The sequence below is a fragment of the Pyrus communis genome, chromosome 17 (assembly GCF_963583255.1).
Source record: "Pyrus communis chromosome 17, drPyrComm1.1, whole genome shotgun sequence".
Lineage (NCBI taxonomy): Eukaryota > Viridiplantae > Streptophyta > Magnoliopsida > Rosales > Rosaceae > Pyrus > Pyrus communis.
In genome coordinates, this window is record NC_084819.1 from 1,871,503 (window position 1) to 1,894,678 (window position 23,176).

At 35.5% G+C, this 23,176-nt stretch overlaps 2 protein-coding genes across 2 annotated transcripts; both read right to left on the reverse strand.

Moving 5' to 3' along the window:
• Window positions 1–4,588: 4,588 nt before the first annotated feature.
• On the reverse strand, window positions 4,589–6,266 carry LOC137723646 (rho GDP-dissociation inhibitor 1-like). The gene is made up of 5 exons (XM_068462843.1): window positions 5,853–6,266; window positions 5,666–5,732; window positions 5,338–5,556; window positions 5,052–5,176; window positions 4,589–4,943 (listed from the first exon to the last, which is right to left on the reverse strand). Exons 1-5 carry the CDS (start codon window positions 6,120–6,122, stop codon window positions 4,863–4,865), a joined length of 762 nt encoding a protein of 253 aa, XP_068318944.1. The 5' UTR covers window positions 6,123–6,266; the 3' UTR covers window positions 4,589–4,862.
• Window positions 6,267–8,738: 2,472 nt separating this feature from the next.
• LOC137721909 (phosphoglucan, water dikinase, chloroplastic) lies at window positions 8,739–22,240 on the reverse strand. The gene is made up of 19 exons (XM_068460931.1): window positions 21,946–22,240; window positions 20,923–21,505; window positions 20,439–20,525; window positions 20,227–20,358; window positions 18,676–18,801; window positions 18,413–18,591; window positions 17,463–17,547; window positions 16,252–16,419; window positions 16,073–16,125; window positions 15,271–15,479; window positions 15,072–15,190; window positions 14,616–14,686; window positions 14,365–14,482; window positions 13,819–13,905; window positions 13,635–13,721; window positions 13,470–13,546; window positions 13,183–13,342; window positions 12,941–13,052; window positions 8,739–10,019 (listed from the first exon to the last, which is right to left on the reverse strand). Exons 1-19 carry the CDS (start codon window positions 22,149–22,151, stop codon window positions 9,121–9,123), a joined length of 3,558 nt encoding a protein of 1,185 aa, XP_068317032.1. The 5' UTR covers window positions 22,152–22,240; the 3' UTR covers window positions 8,739–9,120.
• Between the last annotated feature and the right edge of the window lie 936 nt (window positions 22,241–23,176).

The following is a 23,176-nucleotide window of genomic DNA, read 5'->3' on the forward strand; positions in this document are numbered from 1 at the left end:
ACCAGTGAATAATAATGGTACGTATGTAAAAACGCATGCATGTATGCATGCATGCTTCAACATGCTTGTGGCCCATGCTCGCGTAAATTACAAGTTTTGCAAATAGATGAATGGTTGGGATAGCACTGCTACACATCTGCCTTGACCAATCAACAAAGTGAAGATCCATTTTTAACTAGAGATTTCAAATATTATTTTAGCATATCAAAGGCTTGAATGGATTGAAAATGACGCATATTGGCTCAAGTACGAAACTTCAATCCCATTTTTCACAGATATCTTGTCGATATTCCAACCTTTAATCACATGCATATTTGTATTTAGTTAGAGTTGAACCTGAGGAAGTCATGGATGCAACTCAAGCAGTTTCTTCTACTCAGTTAGAGATCTTATATTCTTAGGATGATAGAACCCTCATATTCAGAATGTATTCTCTGCGAGTAGGGAACCCTTGTATATATAGAAGCAATGGTCGCCAACCTCCATCTATCGTGGAGGGTTGATTACTCATCCGTTGCTCTAAGTCCCAGTCGTGGTTTAGTGGTTGTGGAACGTGCTTTTGAACAACAGTTGGAACTATATTCCTCAGTTATAGGAGCTAGTATTACACGTACTAAATTCTTAATTAATTTGTTTAAGCAACCTATTATTTCACCTTTATCATAATTAGTTTAGTCCACATAGGATTCGTTCAGTCGAGGTTTGATCTTTGTCTTTTCCTTGGTTGCTAATGGCTGTGACGGCAATTGTTACGATGAGGAGTAGTTAGGGTTCCTACGATTTGGGGCTTGTCATCAACGCTCAAAATATTAAGAGCTATTCGTGACAGTTGTAAGAAACAGTATTGTTCATTAAGTCACCTCCAACTATGCAGAGCTAATAAAAGCACTGGGCACAATTTTAGTCCTAAAAAATATTAATTTTTATTTTAATGAATGGTAGCGAGCTAATTTTTCTAGTTTCCAGCCAAGAAGGGCTAAATATTAGCCTCTCCATATCTTTGTTATTTTTTAGTATGACCAAGTACCTCTTTACCATGACATCAAGTGGTGGGCTTCACGAAAAAGAAATGCCCAATTGCACGAGGACTGGCACTTGGACATTTCTTTTTGCTCTCAAAATACGCCCATTTGCAATGTACCATTTGGTTGGAAACTGTTTTGTTTTTTAGAGCTAATATTGACCAAATTTTTTTGATAAGAGATGACCTAATAGTTTTTATTAGAATCGCTTTTGTTAAATGCATGTTAATTTTTTTGTTAAAAATTCAAATGCTTATGAAAAAGCATTTAGAAGTGCTTAAGTACCCAATGCTTCTCCATACAACAGTTATGACCTATAAACACTTGAGTTTTTCTGCTAAACGTAATATCCACCAACATTTTTAGACTTTGATGGAGCAGTGCTTAATAATAGGAGGGGGCATGGACATTGTAGAATGATGTGGTGTACTAAAAAAGCCTTGAACCCTGAAGGCTGCGTGAAACAAATCGATCGGTTGCTCCCAGAGTATGAAAGTGAATTCTACCGCCCATAATTGCTTGTCTGGTCAGCCGTCGCACGCACTCACCAGTGAATAACGGTACGTATGAAAAACGCATGCAGGCATGCATGCATGCTTCAACATGCTTGAGGTTGATTCCCATGCGGGCGTAAATTACAAGTTTTGTATGCAGATGAATGGTTCGGGTAGCACTGCAGTAAAGGTAACATCATTTGTTAACAAGAGATTTCAAATTGAATAATTATTAGCACATCAAAGGCAATCCTGTGCTGTGCATAGATATTGTAACTACATATATCATATAGGAAAATTTTATTTGAATCCATGTAACCTCTTTTTACACCCAACTTACTCTCTTCACTCATATTGTTTTTTATTAAAGAATTAATCTCTCTTTAAACCCAAATTTATTACTTAAACTCCCCTCTCAAATCCAATTCAAAATGTTAAGTTATCTTTACACTCATTCCCTTTATAAAATTAACATCTATAATTGAATTTTTTTTTTTTTTTTAAAGAGGTGTCATTGCCCCACCCCCTCTTTCCACTAGCATTTCCATGGCTACTTTTTTTTTTCTTTCTACTACCAAACTCAGACATTTGCCTTTTTTTCTTTCTACTGATGTGCATAAGCAACAAATCAAACAATTCATCCCCTTGTATTTATCAACAAGCAAGTAACTTTATAATCTAAGAACAATTGGTAAGAAGTTTTTCAACAATTGGTAAGAAGTTTTTCCTTAGAATTTTCCAATTGTAGAAAGTTTAACAAACAATTCTGGAATGATGAAAAAAATGAAACCCAAATACTCATCTTCTAAACTTTCAAAAAATTGAAATTAAACAAACAAATATTCATAAATTGAGTCATACCTTAGTTGGAGGATTCAAAACTTCAAAATCACCTTCCATCACTTAAAAAACTTGTTTTTTCTCTACAAGACCTATTAGGGTTTTAGCTAGAATGAACGTAGGATAAACAAGAAGCGATGGTAGGGTTTAATGGGTTTATTGATAAATTTGAGATTTATTATTAATTTCATTTTGTACTTAATAGTAATTATGCAATAGGGTAAAATAGATAATTAACAATTTAAATTTAAGTTGGGTGTAAAAAGAGGTTATATGGGTTAAAATAAAATTTCCCTATCATATATGCCACATCAATCAAGTGTCGGTGCATACAAATTATGTTCAAAGTTGAATCAATTTGATTTAAAAGTCGTTTGATAACCATTTTGTTTTTTAGTTTTTAGTTTTCACCTTTTTAAAAATTAAAATCTTGTTTAGTAACTACTTTCATTTAACTGAAAACTAAAAAGTGAAAACTCAAAACTAAATTTTGAAAACTTAAGAAAATAGTTTTCAATTTTTGGTTCTCATTTTTTCATAACTCATTATGCGAAATGGTGTTCAAATTTTGAAAACTCAATTTGCATGTATATTGAAGGGAAAAATTAAAAACTACGACCACCTGTCGCGTATTCTTTTTTCTTCTTCCATTTTCCTAGATGGCCTGTACCAGCATCTTTGTACATGCTTGTCACAATATGTATATTGGAGATGTTGCCTTTTATATTATTTTCGAATTTTAAAGGCTGGTTTGGTAGACATGATTGAATTGGACTGGAATGAAAAATCTATTAAATTAAAGGTAGGTTGAAGTGAGGAATTATAAAATTATAACTACCTAGAGGGTATAAGATAAATTTTCTCAAAATGAAAAATCATTCAGTTCCACTTTTATATATACTTTGAAATTTGAGAGTTCTCCATTCCAACGTAATCATGTTTTACCAACAAGCCCGTAACACTCCTATGAATAGACAGACATCATTTTCGGCCGCTTAGAAAATTAGGATAAAGAACCATGAGCAACAAAAATGTCACTGTGACGTTATCCAAAATCAAGCACCCACCATTATGTGAAAAAATTAAAATGTGTGAGTGATTTGAATCCTACTACAATAACATCTCGTTGTATTTAAGTTTCTTTCACTGTTTTTAGGGTTTTTTTTTTTTTTTTTTCCTTGCAAATTAGTCAAGTTGGTTACCACGTGCTTTCTCCTTTGTTTGAATCGTTTTTTTTTTCTGTAGTTTAGATCTTAACCGTTTGATGTAAAATATAACACACAAACCTTACATATATTTTCCAAGTTCAACCAAACACAGTCAAGCTCCTAACTAACATTATCATTGTTGATTAAAGTGGTTTCCCAACAACTAAATGAATCCTCAGAACAGTGGTAGATTGAAAATTGGGACACTCTAACAGAAACCTACAATCATTAACCCAACTCAAATTTCTCAATCAACAATTTTCCTTTATCTTCTCTTCCAACTACATCATATATTTTGTTTTGGTTAAATAAATAAACTTTATTAGTATCTAAAAAAAGAGAGAGTGTTGCAGCACCTTTTGTTTATGTTGTTGTTGTCCCTCCTGTTACAGAAGAAGCATGCATTCATGTGATCGTATCATGACTTAATACAATAAGGGTCATGACTCTGGTCCCTGATCAGTCCCTGAACTACCAAAAAAATAAGAAAAAGAACAAAGAAATTGACATATAGCTTTTGGCGCAACTTTGCTTTTTAAAAGCACAAGCAGCAGTGATTGATTTCCATGGTCACATGGCCTTCTCTGCTTTCTAATTTTAATTTCGTTGTCGTCCATTCCTTCACAAATTTATCAACATGTTTGAAGCATCTTTGGTGGGGAACCATTCACACTATCAGAGCTTAATTATCAAAAAATAAAATAAAAAATTGAAAGAGGAAAGAAGGGCAAGCAATTGGTTAACGGTATTCATCCTTGCACTCAAGGTCCTCACTTGTCTTGAAGAATCTAGTTCTACATTAGAGATTTGAGAGAATAAACTACAATTTATATTAAATGGTTCCACTCCTAATTCCACCGAAACCTTAATTTTGTGATAAAATTTATCTGTTCTTGGATTGTGCAAGTGGTTAATTGATTAAGTTGAGACAATATCTATGTAATTAATAGTGGACCGCCGACAAAAACATAAAATAGGAAAATAGAAGAGTGAAACAGAAAAGGAGAAGAAATTCATTAAAAAGCATGCATGTCTTGGTACAGTGCTTTCTTATTGAATCACATAAACATATGGATTGGATTGTGCTCAGTATGATCACAAGATATAACAACATGAGAGGAAGAAGAACATCATCTCACAGCTGAAAAGGTTCATTTGAAGCATCAATTGCCAATCTCAATGATGGATGACAAAGATAATTAACTTGTAGACTGAAAACTTCACTAAACAACACAATGTACCACATGGTCATTTAATTAAGCCAATATTAATTGCTGAAAAACAGATGGAAATTAGTTTCAAGTGGATTTTGGCCAGTTCTTCTGGATTTCAAAGTAGTAGCTCATGTCCAAATAGCACTTTCCATCATCATCCAAAAACTGAAACAAACAGAAACAAATTAATTACCAAATCAAAGTTAATTACATATGTGTGTGTGTGTGTGTGTGTGTGTATCTCTAATTAGTGAGGTTGAAATTAAACCTTACTTTGGTTCTCACACAATACCAGCCCCTGGCAAATATGCTTGCAGGAACAGTATCTTCTGCAGTCTCATATATATAAGGTTCTTCTTGAGGGCTAAATGTTCCAAGCATTCTCTTTGAATTGTCCACTGTCAAAAAGTTTAGAAGGACGTTGTATCGAACTCGTCAATCATTCATGGATGTTGAATTTAAGAAGTCTTATTTATAAGTGGAAATGAATACCGTTGGACTTTAAAATTACTGACTAATACCAATAGTGTATTATATATGATTATGATTCAGTTTTTACCTCTAACACCAGTCTTCCACACAGTGTTGGTGTACTTGAGACCTGAGACGATGTTTTTGGAGACGGAGAATGTGAATTTGATGCGGTACTGGCATCCTTCTTTGAGGGTGAACAGACTGCTCTTGGGTTTGTGAGTGAGCGGGATCGGCAGGACAAGATCCGGCCGGCCCCGGCAGACGATTGTTAGACTTAGTACCCTCACTTCCGGTTCTTTAGTCTCTGATCAATTTCAAACACTTGGAATTAATTTCTCCACTCAGTAGAAATCATAGATTTTCAAAACATTTAGAAATTTATTTAAAAAGATAAGAGAAAATCAGTTAAACACCTCCAACAGCAGAGAGATCAACACTCCCAAGAAGTTGCTCCTTCCATTTCCTCAAACTCTCATCATCCTTTGAAGAATTATAAACGTAATGAACAATATTATAGTAATAAACAAAAGAGAAGAAAAACGTACAAATTAACCATGCAATGTAAAACTGACATAATGAAGTAAAAAAATAGTGACGTACTTTATCTTTCTCAAGCTGCTCCTTGAGAGAAAACTGAGGGCCAAGAACCAACTGATCCTTTTCCGATTCCAATGCGGCGACCTCATCGCCCTCTTCATCTAGATCAACCTCATCACTATGACCATCGTCACCTTTGGGTAGCAGCTGGCTCGGTTTTTCAACACTTGCAGCCATGTTTTTCTTGTCACTGTTAACGAGCTCCTCTTCTGCCATTTGAGAATTGAAAGTTGCACCTTTGGTTGCAGAAATAGCACCCACAGCTGCCGACATTTTTACCCGAAAAAAGCACGAAACGATGGAGGAAAAGATGGATGAAGAAGAGTGTAAACAAAGGTTTGGTTGGATTGGACTGGATGCTTTAAATCACTCGGTTTCTATCTATCTGTGCAGGGAACTAGGGAATACGACGTCGGATTATATTGTACAAAGTATTGTATGAGAAGAAGATTTGGAGCGAATTGTATGCAGTTGAATGTGTTATATATAATGTTGGAGGACAAACTGCAAAGCTTGGATGGCACTAGGTGAGTGAGATTGAATTACCATTTTACCCCTTATGCGTCTGCTATGCAACATGCACATTTTGGTTGATTACAAATTATTTTCTGGTACAATTTGTTTCCTTTATATATAAAAATGTGAAAAATAAAGGAGGAGAAAATTGTTCAATTGTACAAAGAAGCGTGGGAGTCATGATTAACATGATCAAAGAGCAGCGTGAAGTCATGATGATCAGAAAAGAAAAGCAATATGGAGGACAACATGTAGATGAAAAAACAAATGTAAAAGCACACTTTTTCTGTTCAGCCAAGAGTTCCGCTCTTTTGGTCACTAGGTGATTAAGAGAGCATTTTCGTTCGTCCAATAATTATCATCAACAACAACAAAATCTTATCTCATTAAGTGAGATCAGCTGTATGAATTTTAGAACACCACTACGCTTGGTTGTGCGTCAAGTATTCCAAATACTTTATGTCTTTTCTTAAAGTCTTTTTCAAAATCTTCTTAGGTTTTCCGAGGTCTTCCTCTACCCCACCTAGCTTTTGTCTCATAATCGCATTTTCTAATCATAACTCTGCAGGTCTTTGGTTCACATGTCCAAACCACTTTAACCGATTCTCTCATCTTATATTTAATTGCGGCCACTCCTACTTTACCTCAAATATCATCGTTCTTAATCCTATCCTTTTCTGTGTGCCCACACTTCCAACAGAGCATTCTTATTGCTGCTACACTAATTTTTTGCACATATTGATTTTTTACTGTCCAACATTCCGTGTCATTGAGCATTGTTGGCCTTATTGTCATCCTATAAAATTTTCCCTTAAGGTTTAGTGGCATACAACGGTCGTATGACACACACAATGCACTCCTTCACTTCATCCATCCAACTTGTATTATATGGTTGAGATCTCCATCCAATTCTCCGTTATTTTGCAAAATAGATCCAAGAACGTTCAACGACTATCTTCTATGAAGTTTGTACTCGTTATCTACTCCAACATGACCAAAAATAAAAAATTACAAGCATGTCTACTTACATGATATGAGGATATGATGGATTAGAGGAGAAGAGATCCTCTCCGGATCTCTTCCACCAAGGCCACCGAATCAAGTGATCTAGACCTTTGAAATTTCATCCAACAACTCACCTGTTTTGACCCCTTAAAAGCTATAATATCTTTTTGCCATTAGATGAAATTTCAAAGGCCCAGATCACTTGATCCAGTGGCATTGGTGGAAGAGATCCGAAGAGGATCTCTTCTCGGATTAGAGGAAATGAGGATGTGAAGGATTGTCTATGATATAAACAACCCTCCCTTTCCCCTCCCAAAAGTTAATGGAATACCTTCATTTTCTCAGGGGAAACTTTGGATGTGGTCCCTAACTACTAATGTTCTTTGACTGAAACCTTGGTGGTTTTTAGTTTTTGATCGAAATCCCTGATATTAATATAATAGTATTTCTATGTAGGTTATTATATTTTTAAATTAAAAATAAAATTTGTAGTTATTTATATTAATGAGATTTTAAATAAAATCCATAATTTATGGGATTAAAAATATTAAAGATGAATTATACTCCAATATATTGCGTGTGTGTGTGTGGGGTACGTTCATCAAACTAACAAAAAAATTATTGTACCAAAGCATGGGTATATTTTTAAATTAAAAAAGGGTACATTTTTAACAAATTGGTATATTTAAGAATGGATACATATAAGATAAAAAATTGAATTTTTTTTAATAAAAATTTAATGGTTATAAACTTAATCTAATTTTATTTTTTATATTTGGGAAATGTTTGAATTGAAAATTAATTAGGAGTTTAATAAAGGTGTGAGCATTAAAACTCTAAATCAATTACTGATTTTTTTTATAAAAATTATGTAACTTACATGTAATTCATTAATATATTAAATATATTAATGTTAGGAACTTTGATCAAAATCTAAAAACTGATAAGATATTAGTCAATTAATCTTAGAAACTAAGGACTGGAAACTAATTTTTCCTTTTCTCAGATATTCCATATCCAAAATTGATGGAAGCACTTAATTAATGCATTCTCTAGGCGTTAGCAAACTCAGAATTAGAAATCATACACATTCATTCCCACTCCCATGCATGGTAAGTAAACATGCTCTACAAGTTCAAATTGGTAGTCCCCACTAGCCCCGTTGAGGCACGGCGTCCGTGCCCAAGGCCTGCTTGCGATGGCGGTTTAGGGCCCAGGGTTTAACTTGGGGTTGAGTCTGAATTCGCTCACTTCTTTTCATTGAACAATCCTAATTGCGCTGAAAAATTTCTCCTTGTAACATAATGTCGTCCCTCCATAAAAATAAATAAAAACGAAAAACGAAAAGTACCAATGAAGAACTCAAGATAGATAAATTAGCCAATGCCTGATCCAAATTATTTATACAAAGCAGGGACCAGGACCATTATTTAGTTTGGCTTTGATCAAGTGTTATATTATTACAGAAACCCTAAATAATCGAACATACAATATTACTCAGAACTACAATTATTCAGATCATATCCTTTCAACTTTCCGCCTCAAACGGAAAGTTGTCCACTTATCATTATATCACATCAGTAAGTATACAGAAGCCACACACTGATGTACCTTAAGCAAACAAGCATACGTATTCAATACCTCGTACATACCAGAATGTTCCGCAAGAGAGTCCTGCTGAGCTACCCGAAGATCGTGCATACAGCTGCTGTCTCCAATGAGTACCCATATACGGTTACAAAAAGAGCATTTATAGAGGTTGTGGTCGTGTCTGGACTATATAGATATCTTTGCCAACAAGACATCCTTCTATATCCTGCGGGGAGCCAAACTTCCTCTCAAGAAAGAATCCCACTGTACTGAGGCGCTGACCAAGCTGTTGACGGAAAATTGGATCAACAGTTAATGGTTTCTTGCTGTAGTCTACAGTCAAATGGATAACCTCCCCATCAGCAAGGACTGCACCCACTAGCTCCTCACTGAAATTCGCGAATGCCAGAGTTCGCACACTCCCATCAAATTTCCCAGACGATAAACGCCAGGGCGTGCCCCTAGTGCCTGAAGCCAAAGTTTCACCAAGGCCAGAAGCTATTTCAGCCTCAACAGAATTATGATCATGGTCCGTTGGGCTCACTGTATGAAGCACAAAGGATAAGTCTGGTGAAAGCATTTCTTGCACCAGAATTGCCATTGTAGCTTCCTTCTGAGGTACACCAGCAGCACGACGGCTCAAAACTGCCCTCCGAGTGTAAAGTGAAGCCCATACTCTGCTAATAGCATTTGCAAAGACTGTTGGATTTGAAACACTAACATTGGGAATTGAGTCATATAATCCAGCAGCTGACATTCCAGCCAAGTCCTCAACATTAGCACTTGAACGAACAATTAGGCGTGCATTTCCAGGAAATATTTTTCCTATGCTATCAATAATGTCTTTCGAGGGCTGTAGGGAAGAGATTAGTTCCTGGAGCTGACTACAAAGTTGTTCAAGCTCCCCACCTTCCAGCTTCTGTGTTTCCACCTTATCTAGTAACGACCTAAATAATTCGGTGGATTTGCTTTGTTCCAATGCCAATTCCATAGAGCCAAACGGTATAACTGCCCCCAAAGGGACTTTGAAGGACGCTGGTACCCCTTCGTCATTATAAACTGCCAATCAAAAACCACAAGACTCGGGTAAATGTAAAGGAACAAAAACATATGTAGGAAAATAGTGATATTTTTATTAGGCAATCCACAATCATCTCTCGTCCATTACATGCAAGTGGTTGTATGCACTCATTTTCTGCAGTACATTCTAATGCATACTGAAGATAACTAAGTTTACATATGCATATGGAAAATGATAAAAAATTAATTTTAAAATTTGACCGAGAAATCCATTACTCATCATCAATCAATTGTTACAAGTAGAAGCAAATCTTTTACTCATAAGGTCATTTGTTCAATGGATATGGTCATCTGTTTCCGTATGAGTGGCCGAATTTTAAGACACTTTTATTTCACAACATAATCATCTACTCGTTATCCAGTTTTCAAACAAGGGTCACCACCTATCCAATTGTTAAAGAACGAGTAGTTGTGTGTTCACCCAAGAAGTAATAAAATTTAGGCTTCTTTTTAGCAATGACAGTTGTACTCTTCGCCAAGTCTCACTTTACCCCCTACACTATTGTGTTTCACTTTCCCCCTTGCACTCATGTTTTGAGTCCCATTTTTACACTATTTCGTCAATCCCGTCATCAAATAATAATAAAATTTATCCATTAAAATTCAAATACAATTAAAAGATGCAAAATGATAATTAAACCCACATCTCTCCTCCCTACAGTCCCTTTCCTCTTTTCTCTCTCCTTTAGTCACCGTTTCATCATCTTCGATTCTTATTTCATCTTCTTCTTTACATTAACTTCTTCTTTACATTAAGCATTCTCATTTGTTAGTATCAGCAACTTCTTTTGTTTAAGTAATAATTTTATTCTCCCTGTTTTATATAATATCAGTTCTTGCGAATGCCAAGAGTATAGATGTCATCGTTGAAAGTCACTCCTAGCAGATTAATCATCTCATCTGATGGAAATGAAAGGGGAAGGCCTTGAAATCTTTTCCAAGAGAAAGAGAAAAAAAAAAAAGAATCCTTTCCTTACTGTTGCTACACAAATTAAACAATTTTGAAGAAAAATTAAATTAAGCATTTGACAGTGGTGAAGAAGGAAGAGAACCAACAAAACTTTCAAGGGAAGTTGCTCATGTCTACACTTATCTACAAAATTTGCTCATATCTTTCCCCACAAATTTCCTTAACTCTAAGAACCATATCAGATGGAAGAAGATGAAACGGTGATTGCAGAAGGAGAAAGAGAGAGGAAGTGTCCGGAGGGAGGAGAGATGTGGGATTTGAATTGTTTTTCATTTTTTCCTTTTCATTTTTTCATTGTATTTGATTTTTAATGAAGAAATGTATCATAATATCCATGTCACGTCAGCAACTTAACAGTCTTGTTGACGAAATAGTGTAAATTGGGATACGAAGCAAGAGTGCAGGGGGTAAAGTAAGCCACACTAGAGTGTAGGACCAGTATATTAACCCATCAAATTTCAACAGCTCTATTCACCTGGAGCAATGTATGATGTGCAAAGACTAAATATAAGACTATTGCAACTGAACATGTCTTGTCGATGTATATCCGTAAGGTTCAGCACATACGGGTGAATAATGTTAGAGCACACTCAAGTGACACATAAAAACAGAGTCAGCAGTCAAATGCCAACTCATCAAGCCAAATTAGTTAGAGCTGTTGATTACAGCTGTCATAGTGGTTGTAACTAATTATAAAGTTGTAGCTTCAACTTAAAGCAAGTGTATAAATATAAATGATGCAATCATTTAGCTTCAATTAAAAGGATTCTGAGATACATTAAGGTGACTATTGATCATGGAATATTGGAATGTGGTTTGAGAAGGGTTCTTCATTACTAAAGGCATTTTCAGATGCAGACTGGGCAGGGTGCCCTACATACAGCACCAGAACATCAACCAGCGGCTCTTGTGTTTTTCTGGTTAACAACCTTCTTACTTGGTCTGCAAAGAAAAAAATATAGTCGCTACAAGCTCTAAAGAAGCTGAGTGCAGAAGTCGTCCAACCACTGCTCCCGTGATCTATATCTGCAAGTTGTTTAGGGATATTAGTTATGTTCTAGCCAATCCTCCTATTTTCTAATGAACTGGTTGATCCCCGACCTCCATCGATATCTATAAACATATATGTTTCAAATCTCAATGTTGGAGACCTTGATGGATTGAACAGGGGTTTTCAACAATCAGTGATGACGACTGCACTTGGTTGGAGAGGCCATCAATTTCTGGAGGAAGAGGTTGTTACAGCCTTGAGGGATTGTGAAAGGATAAGGTCCTCAGGATGTGACAGGTTCACCAATGAACTTTACAGAAGTGTTAGAGAGGTCTCAAAGATGATAGACTGCATTGCTTGCATGATTTTCAATAGGAATAGTATCGTTTCCACATAATCATCATAGTTTTATTTCCAAGAGGGAGTTGCAGGTCGAACTATGGGAAAAGTGCTAGTTTTTAAGGTCTGAGGCAATGGAAAGGGAATCTATGAGAATCAAATGCTTTCTTTAATTTTTCTTGTCTACAAGTAGGGGATGGTAGATGAATCAGGTTCCAGTTTCCTCATCGACTTGGTCAGACACCTCTCAAAGAAGCTTGACAGGGGCACAGGTGGTGATATTTCTCATGTGAATGCAATCCGTTTTTCTAAGTAAGATTGGGAAGTATAGATGTCAGTGCCAAACATACAAAAGTGAAGATATCGATCGAGATGGATTTTTGAGCAACTAACATTCCCGCTACCATTGTCACTATATTTTCTTTGGTTGCTTCCTTGTTAAACGCGTAACATCTTGGAAGCTAGAGTAGCACCTTTGGCTTTCAGAAAAATCTTTATCAAAAAGAAAGAAAATGTTCTAGACTAGTGATTCAAATCAAGGGCAATCATTTCAATTAGTTCAACTAGACTAGTGATCCCTAACGACCATAAAAAAATTACCTTTCTCAGATTCTGCAGCCAAAGAAGCTAAACGACCACAAGCCGCAGCCTTTGCACCTGAAATCTCTGCATCTGCATCAGCAAGTAGTAAAACTCCTCCAGCGGAAACCCCCTAGATGATACAATTATTAAGATATTCAGAAGCAACATAATTTCTGGTGATCAAAATCAATATTAATGAAAAAAAGCAAAAATTTGATTAACATTTTGGGATGAGAGATTAAAAGTAAACAAAATTTTACCTGATTGGAGTTGGCTTTAGTAGCAGACCATGAAGGACCATCACTTCCATGTGCTTCAACCCTGGGTGCACCATCACCTGAAAGATTCTCCACTGACAAATGGCCATTGCTATTTTCTGATGAAGGATATATATCAACACCTGATGAGGATGCTTCTAACCTGCAAAATTCATATAAGTGAGAAATTAATAAATCAATGTCATGCCACTATTCTTAATTTCTAATGATTCATTGGCACTGTTTATATGATTTGATTAAAGGACTCCTCAAAAGTTTGGAAAAATAACCTCACACATTTCCCCTTGTGTTTTTGTATATCGGCAACTTTATCATCATCTTCACATGTCACAAGCACAACCTTCTCCTACATATCACCATCATAGTCTATTGATTAGAATTATATATTCATGTCAAAAAAATTTGAAACCTTGACCTTTCAACAGATGACATACTTGTCGAGCTCTGACACCGAGATGAGATAAGTGAGGAAGTTCTTGCAGAAGTACAACTCCCACAATGTTACTCCCAGCAGCTGTAACCTGACAGATGAATTAGCTGTAAGAAAATGATGGTAACTAGATGCTATAACATTCTTATGGTTTGACGAAAACTATAAAAGTAAGCAGAATGAAATACCTCTTCATCTCCATCTGCTCTGTTGACCATAAGAACAATTGGTCCTTCCACGGTTGATGGTATTGACCCAGGGACAATCCTCTCAACCTGAAGTTATAGCAGTATATTGTCAGGGGTAAATGCGAACCAAATAATTACAAGAAGGCAAATACTACTAATTACTTAATCCTTTGGTGTACATGTACATACATTGTATTTAATTCATATAACTTCTAAAAGTATCTATTTGACCTGATTAATATCTACCTACAATCTAAGTACATGTTCATGCTTTCCAAGTAAATCTATTTATTTCTATTCTTCGTTCCTCCAAATTTTGCTGATATTGATCTCTATATCTCTGTAACTTTTGAACTTTGACACAGTTCAATTTCAACATTTCACTTGGCTTATAAGTAAGTTTGAACTCCAAGAAAACATAGAACCTAAAATCTAAGTTCAGGGTGTATTTTTAACTACAAAGATTTTTTTTGGGGATAGAAAACATGAACATGATACTCAATTGTGATGTTATTTCACACTTAGGGGATCAAACATTGAGGGTACCAGAAGTAATGTTCCCACAGCAGCTCCTGGCACAATAACATCCCAACCTTGAGAACCAATGGTACTTCTAGCAGCTTTTAAAAGTAGGGTGCACAGTTTTGAGACCTGAAATATTACACTGCAGATAGCATTTGTAGGTGGAAAGTCAGACAGCAATAGTTCCATGTAGTCCGTTACTGTACAGTCTTAATACTGCTGTAAATGATGGTTTATGTCAAATGCCAAAATATATATTTAAAAGGTAAACATACCCAGCACGAATCTCGGCTTCAGCATATGTCCTTACACTGTTCTCAGGGATCCCAAAAGCTTTTCCTAATATCTGCAAAAGTTACCCAAATTCCATTTTAAATTGGTCTAGAATTTTAGCACTTTTCTGATGATGATGAACTAAGTTAATTGGTACAAATAATCTGAACAGCCAAGAGAGAATGATAAGGCTCAAAGAAGATTTATCCAAGAATACCATATCATTGGCCCATAAAAGAAATATAGTATTTACAATACACACAGAACATTTGGCAAGTATGTTTCGAGAAATTCTTCAAACTAAAACCCTTGGGTTCAATTCTTTAAAACAAGAAATTGAAGCGTTAACCATCCACCAAGGAGATTCCATAATAGATCAAGCTTTGTTGAACCCAAGGCTATCTTTAGCCTCATCAACCATTTTTGCTTTTTGAAAATTAAAGGAAAGAAAAAAATACCTGGACATTTTGGGGGAATATTTGAAGAAGTGCTTCAGAATATTCTTCAGTTAGCCTTCTGGCTCTATCAAGAGTAGCTTTAAGCCTTAGTGCCCAGACTGTTTTGCCATCTTCACTTCCTTTAAGAGTAGAACAGGAGGGGAAATTAAAAAAAGGTGGGTTGTTTAAACAGTATGCATTCCATGCACGGGCTAGTTACCTTCCTTTTCAGAAAGACCTCTTGCTTTCCATGCAACGAGCTCATTCTCAATAGCAGCACATTCTTCAGGCTTCCAACCAGATAAACTTAGCTGATGAATCCCGACAATAAGGGCATCAAGTGGACCATTCCAAGAGCTTATATCCTTTGATTTCACATTTTCTGCCAGCCAGTGTGCCCCTCCCAAAGCATCAAGCTCATTAAGGAATCTAACCAAATCAATGATTGTCCATAACAAAATTAATACCCAAAATCTTGATAATTAAAATATACTCAGACAGAAAGTTCAAAATATTTAAACAGTGGGGTCATGAGTTTTAGGTTGAACAGATTGCAGTGAACAATGTCATTCATGATGGTTCGTCTTTTTAACCATTGTCATGCACAAATTTTTCAACCAGCTGCTACTTGGAGTTTTAGATAACCGGTTGCTAAATCATAAATCAACATAGTGCTCCCCGCAAAATGCTCACATTTTAAAATGATAATTACACAAGTGTCATTTTCTGCCACATAAGTTTATGATAGTAGAGGGCTCCCCACTAAATGCTCAACTGAAATATATCAGCATTGCTAGATTCAAAGTTTGTGCAATTTAAAGGACGCAAATCTGAACTATCATGAGGGGTCAATTCCTTAATTCAAGGGAGACACTGCTCAAATTGAAACTTTGAACACTACATAGACATAGGGGTTCAAGTTCAGGAGGGGTCAAATTTCCCATGTATTTATTCATGTGAAATGATAAAAACTAAAACAAAAATACTAAAACTGCATTTACAGCCAAAAATTATTTTCCTACCTGCTTAAAAGAATAAACGAATAGTCCTCAAGTCCAATCTCACAAAGGCGCCACTGATTTATTAATACAGAGATGAAGAACAGATAACCATTAGAAGAAAAATCATCAAACGGTTACCTCATTAATTGTTTAAGTTGAAGCTTTTGATTAATAATTAAAAAAAAAAAAAGAAATATCACCTTCTGACGCATAGCCACTGCATTATCAGGAGCATCATTTCTAAGGCCACTTTCAAGACCCTTCGCAATTATTTCTCTAAGGGCACTCAAAGATTGCATGGTCTTGAACAACAGATCAGTGCCAATATTTCCCAAACCTTTATTTGACACTTCTAAAGTATCCAAACTCTGGAAATAAAACAAAAAATACGAATAAAAAAAATATTGATCTTGCAATTATGCCATCATAACCCAAACACCACTAACAAATTAAACAGGAATTGGCAATACCAATGAAAAATAGTACAACAAAAATTACTAATCTATAGTAAACATCATCATGCATATAAATTGTGAACTTGTTGATTTGATGGAACCACAATTGTCATATCCTTCCTTTCAGAGGTAAAGTGAGGATATTTTTTTTTTTTTTTTTTCGCTTACGAATTAAATTATGTTACACTTCAGGAATAAAGTAAACAACAAAATATGTAACGCAACCAAACAATAAATAAAAAATATATAAGTGATTTAGATGTATATGCTCCTTAATGTGCTTAAAATTATTACCAAAAAGGGACTAAATCCAGCATCAAGTCTTCAAATGGACAAGGGAAGTGCCAAATTGACAACAGAATCAGTTCTTACCATATTAGAGTTTTTTAACTGCTGGGAATGGAACGTTAAAGATTGCAAGAATAAAGAAAAGATTGACAACCAACTTTACATCAAGTTCCTTCATCTTGCATTCTTGAGTGGGAAATTTTTCATATAGGAGTTATTTATGTAAGCTTGTTACTTTCAATGAAACTAGATGGATCACACTCACACATGAGAAAAGAAAGTGGTAGATGGGGTGAAAATGGGTGGCTGGGTATGAAATGTTGACCCTAGAATAAAATGGTATATGGATCACACATATATGAGTAATTTTTTTACTTCTTCAATACACCATTCCTAGAATGAAATGTTAACCCTAGCTGCCAGGAAAGATTGAACTCTATATTTATGAACCTCACAGTACAACAATAAGAAAATTTGAGCATGCAAGTTTTACGCCTGATAATTTGGGGTATGAAGTTTTGTGTATCAGCAATAGAGCACATGAACTAAATAAATAAACTGTATAATATTGGAACAACTGAACTTCACATATTCAGATCCAAAGGATCATCCTATGCCTTCCTTCACACAAAAAATTACTCCAATGCATAAAATTGAAGAAAACGAACCTTTTTGCACTCCAGAAACAATGCAAGAGCTGAATGGCCTTTATCATCAAATGAGTCTTTGAGGGATTCAAGTTGTTCGGCAAGGCTGCAATAGCACAAAATCAGAACCAATTGTCAGAGCACCAGCACTAAAATTCAAATTATAAATCAAAGAACATTACAAAACAAGAAAATTTAATAGAAGATCAAACACAGGAAACCAATCATTTTAATCATGAAGCTGAGAGGGGAGTGTGAGTTTACCACAATTATCCACATAAACAAGCGAGTTTATTTTGAACTTCAGGGAAATATTATGTTAGAACAAAGGGAAAACTAATTTCTAAAAACATTGGTTAACTAGATGATATATTAAAAGCTTTTTGCATGTTATTTTAGTTTTAACTCCTAAATCCAGAAAGATTATGGTAATGCAAATGGTTGAAAAAAAAATGGTTGGAGATTCATACGCTTAGCAGGTCCTCTTCAACTATTATATTTCACATCTTCCTGAAAGGAAAAGTCATGTTGAACTTTTGAGTACTACAGGTATACGTGTCTCAGATAGTTAAGACAAACATTTTCCCTCACAGGATTTCTACACTTTATCCTTTCAGATCAAACAGATCTCTCGATATCATATCTACAACAATTTTCATATATTCAGTTGTAAGGCTCTATACAGTTCTCTTCTGTCTTCCTTTCTGATAACCTAATGGTAGTAAAGTAGGAATTCCACACACACAGTAGCATATAATTTATGTGAATTTAAAAAAAAAAGAAACAAGAACCCTGAGAGCAAATAGCAATTCAAGTTTTAAGAGGTTCAGCCACACTGCAGGGATTTTATTTTATTATCTTCTAAAAAAGTTAAAGTTCATGCAGAATAAACTAACTTCCATAAAATTTCTCCAAAATTTTTCTTTTATTGATTGAAGTAAATCTGGAGAAAAACTTGTTTCATGCCAAACCTTCCAGCATTGAAGAAGTCCTTGAGTTCATGATGGAATATCTTGAACTGCTCTACAAATGCTCCATTGTATTCTCCAGGGTTCTTGGTTATTCTTGCAAGCATTGCTTCTGTAGCAACTAGATCTTCAGGGCCGGCATTACGGTGAAGCTTGTTTTGAATTGTATGCTTAATTTCTTGCTGGAATTTACAAAATTGTTCAATATCAAAACATCACTGATTGAAATAGAAATAAATGCACCAAAATTCCCTGCAACGTATAACCTTGAGGTCATGAGGGATATCATTCCGATGGGCAATGTCTCTTATTCGTGTTAGGGGGACAGATGCAGTAAACTCTGCTTTGAAAGATGGCAGACATGGATGAATTTTGCGGATGACAAGTACTTCCTGGAGATCAGAAATAAAATTTTCAACTGAGAACCAGAAACCAATATAAGAAGTTATAATAGAAAAGAGAAAAATGCAGATATGATTGAATACACGGTAATGATCAAAGATTTTTTTTTTTTTGTACTCTTGGACCAACAGTGATGTGAATTCCTAGTGATTCCATCTTCCGTCCAGTCTCTTTTTTTATTGAGAAAACACTGTGCTTTTTCCCAAAGGTAAAGGCCAAGTTAAGTGGTATCAGTCTATCAGAGTGTGGTGTCAATTTCGGGTTTGTTTCGTTGGAGAGAATTAGCAGGATGTTTTAGGAAAAGGTGGGGTTAAGTGAGTTTCTAGTGGGATAGAGTTTAGATTTTGCGCATTGATGCGGGCTCAAAATTTAACTACAATCCCTTTTCTTGAGTGCATTTCAGGGGTCCTTCAAGTTTATGCTTAGGAAGAGAGAAATGTAAATTTCTATTGCATTTGGTCATTTCTGCATATGACATATTCTTCCAATTTCTAAACTCTAATGCTAGATACAATTATTTGATGGACAACAAACATTAATATTTTTCATTTTCCTAAAACCAATCAAGTCCTAGCACACTTTTAAACAACCAACAGCATTAGCAGGTCATGGATTCTAGCCTCACTATTCACAAGTTTGAGCAATCAGAGAGAATTGGACTTATCAATTGATTATAAGATCATCTCTTGAGGACTTCACCAATCTATAAAAGTAACCAGGCCATCACTTCTTTACTTATCAGCACATACTTGAGGTCCTAATTCCATGACATTTTGCACTAGCCTCGCCTTTTTCCCTCAACACAAAACTTCACTTATGTTTCTGGTTCTAAGAATCAATCATAAAAACCAAAATTTCCTAAGCTACCAAAGGGATTAAGACGACAGACAAATTATATGGGAAGATAAAGAAACAAACTGTTATGCACCCTATGAGTAAAAGAAAAAACTGGTTGCCAAAATATGATAAGTGAAATTTCTTATTGATCAATATGCTGGAAGTGAGGGCCCACTTGGTGGGCTTGATGGGATTGGGCCTTAGGAATACAATTGGGTTGGTCGGGATGGGTTACATAGCCCATGTGTGTGGTTGGGTTACATAACCCATCATATTTTCCCTTATTTCGGATTTGTAGCCAATCTAGTCCGTGTTACAATTTTTCTCACCAAACATTGGTTGGGCTACAAGTCCAATTTAATTGGAAATAACCCATCCCATCCAGCCCACCAAACGAGGCCAAGGTCCTTAGCTTCATGTAAACCAATCTTATCCTACACCCAATTTAGAGTACATTTGACATAGCTATGATGAGATTATTTTATACATACCACAGAAGTCTAATCAATAAAATAAAATAAAAAACCAACTAAAATCAATGGTCAGACCAAATCATGTCAAATAAGATAAAAGATCACCTGGGGTGAAGTATCTTTCTTACAGGAAATTCTTTCCAGTTCTCGAAATATAACCCTGGAAATCTCAGCATGTCGGTTTGGTCGATAATGACCTCCACCTTCAAAGCAAGGAATCTGGCCTGTATTTATCCACTGCATTACCAAGAAAATCTAAGAAACGCAAGAAAAACCCAAAATAAAAATGAAAGTCTAAAAGAAATAACGAGCAAAACCTTCAAATAAATGGCAGAATTTATGAGAGCATCCAACCGGTCCTCACTTTGCAAACTTCCAACAAGTAGATCACGTACAACTTCAAGCTTCAACATCAGAAGGTGTACATTAATGCTAAGAAAAAAAATGACAAAACTAAAAAGTACGACATATATGATGAAATTTGATTTAATTAAAATATAAACTGGAGCAACAAATTGTCTTTATTAACAAGGTCTTTCCCATGAGGACTTCACATTATCTTTACTGACAATTGGTTAATAAAAACAACCCAAAGGAATAATTCCCTGTTTGAGTTCAGAAATCAAAAATCAAAACTTTCTGGACAATGTGTAAAACTTAAAACACACAACAAAGAAAAGGAAGAATAAGTATCCATAAAAGGATTGTTAATGTAAATGGTAACTAAAACAGTTGAGGCAACATTCTGAATAAATCTCATAGACTTTGAAAAAACAGATAAAAGGCAATCAATCGAGGTACCTTTCTCCACCAATTCCTTGCATTTCGATCACCTTCAACTAACTTCAGAGCCAACCCTTCAAGACCAGAGGTGTCCCATTTTCCTCCTTCACGGTTCCCATGCTCATTCGACCGCATGAATGAGATGGCATTACCTTTCCATTGACCAACAAAAGGACTAGACTCCACCTCTTCAGCACCAACAGTATCAGCCACTGTAGAACCGTTCTGACCCACATCCTCCCCTTCCTCCGAAGAGGGTAAACCCACAGCCTCCGTAGTTGCATTCCAATGACAAACCATATTAAAACTTCCTCCTTTGGGAAGTTTCAAGACCCGATTGTGACCACCTTCCCAAAGCATACTCTTGTCGGCCCTTACAGTCAAAAACTTATACTCAACAGACTCACCCCCTTTGAACTCCAGTGTACATACCCATCCGCTCTCCGTCCAATTCATAGGCACCTTCTTCTTCCATGATCCCAATTCCTTCACCGAACCCAATATTGCAACACTCTCACCAAATTCAACTTGGTGATCCAATCGAATATTAAGCCGAACTTTCCCAGACTCGGACTTCATCATGTTGTCTTTCTCCTCGTCACTGCCAACCCCAAAAAAAAAGAAAACAAATAACAGCAAAAACGACTTTATTTGGACTTTCCTATTCCAATTCTCAAAGTCAAAGAACTAGACTTCAATGCATGATTGGTAGTATATTTGTAGTAACACCGTTTCAAATGGCTCAATTATAATCTACGAAGCACATAAAGAACATAAATTAAAGCGTTTTCGCTAATTACACAAATTGATATCAGTTGAATTTGTAGTGGCGAAATCTATTCCGCATGGCATTCAGCCAAATAACTAACGTTTTAGCTCAAAAAAGGCAAGAATTAAGTGATCATTGAAACGAAAAAACATAATATACTTGTATAATTAGAAGGATCCACAAATCTCTGTTGGCAACTGAGAAAATGCAAGAAAGTTAGGAACTTGCTCGAAAAACAGGGAATTAAGGAAATTAAACGGTAATAATCATACATGGATTGAGCGGAGGAAACACCACAAATGATCTGACAAGTGTTGAATTTGTGGTGGAGGGGACGAAAACCCCTCTTATGGGCGAAGAAGGGAACGACGGCAAGGCTTCCCAGGAATTGATGCCGAGGGTGGAGGCATCGGAGTTGCTTGCGACGGTGGAGTTGTGGCGCGGAAGAAGAGGTGTGCAGCGCATGCACGCAATCCATTCGACGAAATGCCAAACCAGAACCGACAAGCGAGAGAGAGAGAGAGAGAGAGAGGGAGAGAGAGGGAGTGAGGTTTGGGTTTGGAAGCAGAGATGATGAGTCAGTCCATATGAGACGAGGAGGAAGATTGGAGAAGTGTGAAGTGATAGGTACTTATTATTTTATTTTATTTTACTTGGGACACGTGGCAGCGAGCCAATCCAAATCCCCAAAATAGATCCATTTGTCCGGGTCCTATACGCAAAGCTTTCCAAAAATTTATGGTCTCGGAAAACCACGAATTAAATTCAAAAGCATTTAAATGTTTTCTGTAAAAAACGTTAGTATATATATGTCATAAGTATTTCAAATGTTTTTTTAATATTTATTCATAATTTTATTAAAGATTAATTCAAAAATATTTTTATAAAAGTGCATTCCATAAATATTATTATTAAAAGGAAAAACTCAAATTTGTAAGATATTTTTCAAAAGGGTATATTATCAATTTCCCCCCTGAACTTGTGACCATTAGCCAATTTCCCCCCTCAACTTTAATTTTGGCCAATTTCCCCCCTGAACTCTCATGATTAGTCAATTTCCCCCCTCAACTTTAATTTAGCCAATTTTCCCCCTCAACTCTTATAATTAGTCAATTTGCACCCTACTGTTAAATTTTTAATTTGATCATAATTAAACAAGTGTGTGTAAGAAACTAAATAAGATGTATGTTAATCATGTTCCTATATCTTTATCCTATTACAAATAGATTAAAATTTAGAATTTTACAATTTATCATAGATAGTATTATTAGTCATAATAAATCAGTATAGAGTAATTTTATTTGATTTTTGACTATACAAAATTGATAACAAAAAGGATTGATGTGTAAATTTTTGTATGTGAATACAATTTTCTTTATAAAAGTGAAAGCTAAGTTCAAGTAAATTGCGGAGAATCGAGCTTTAGTAAAAAAATGGCTAGTCTATTCATAATTTTCGACTCCTTATTAAGAATAACCCATTTTATTGAAATAGGTTTGATCC

Bases quoted from the DNA above. Each gene is read 5' to 3' on its own strand.
- LOC137723646 (XM_068462843.1), bottom strand. From the start codon at position 6,122: ATGTCGGCAGCTGTGGGTGCTATTTCTGCAACCAAAGGTGCAACTTTC. The intron at 5,557-5,665 runs GTGTTTAACTGA...GAAATTGATCAG, and splicing joins TGATCTCTCTGCTGTTGGAG to AGACTAAAGAACCGGAAGTG. The intron at 5,177-5,337 runs GTAAAAACTGAA...ACTTTTTGACAG, and splicing joins GTGGAAGACTGGTGTTAGAG to TGGACAATTCAAAGAGAATG.
- LOC137721909 (XM_068460931.1), bottom strand. From the start codon at position 22,151: ATGGATTGCGTGCATGCGCTGCACACCTCTTCTTCCGCGCCACAACTC. The intron at 18,592-18,675 runs GTTATACGTTGC...TGTAAATTCCAG, and splicing joins ATATCCCTCATGACCTCAAG to CAAGAAATTAAGCATACAAT. The intron at 10,020-12,940 runs GTAATTTTTTTA...TTTGATTGGCAG, and splicing joins GGCTGCAGAATCTGAGAAAG to TTTATAATGACGAAGGGGTA.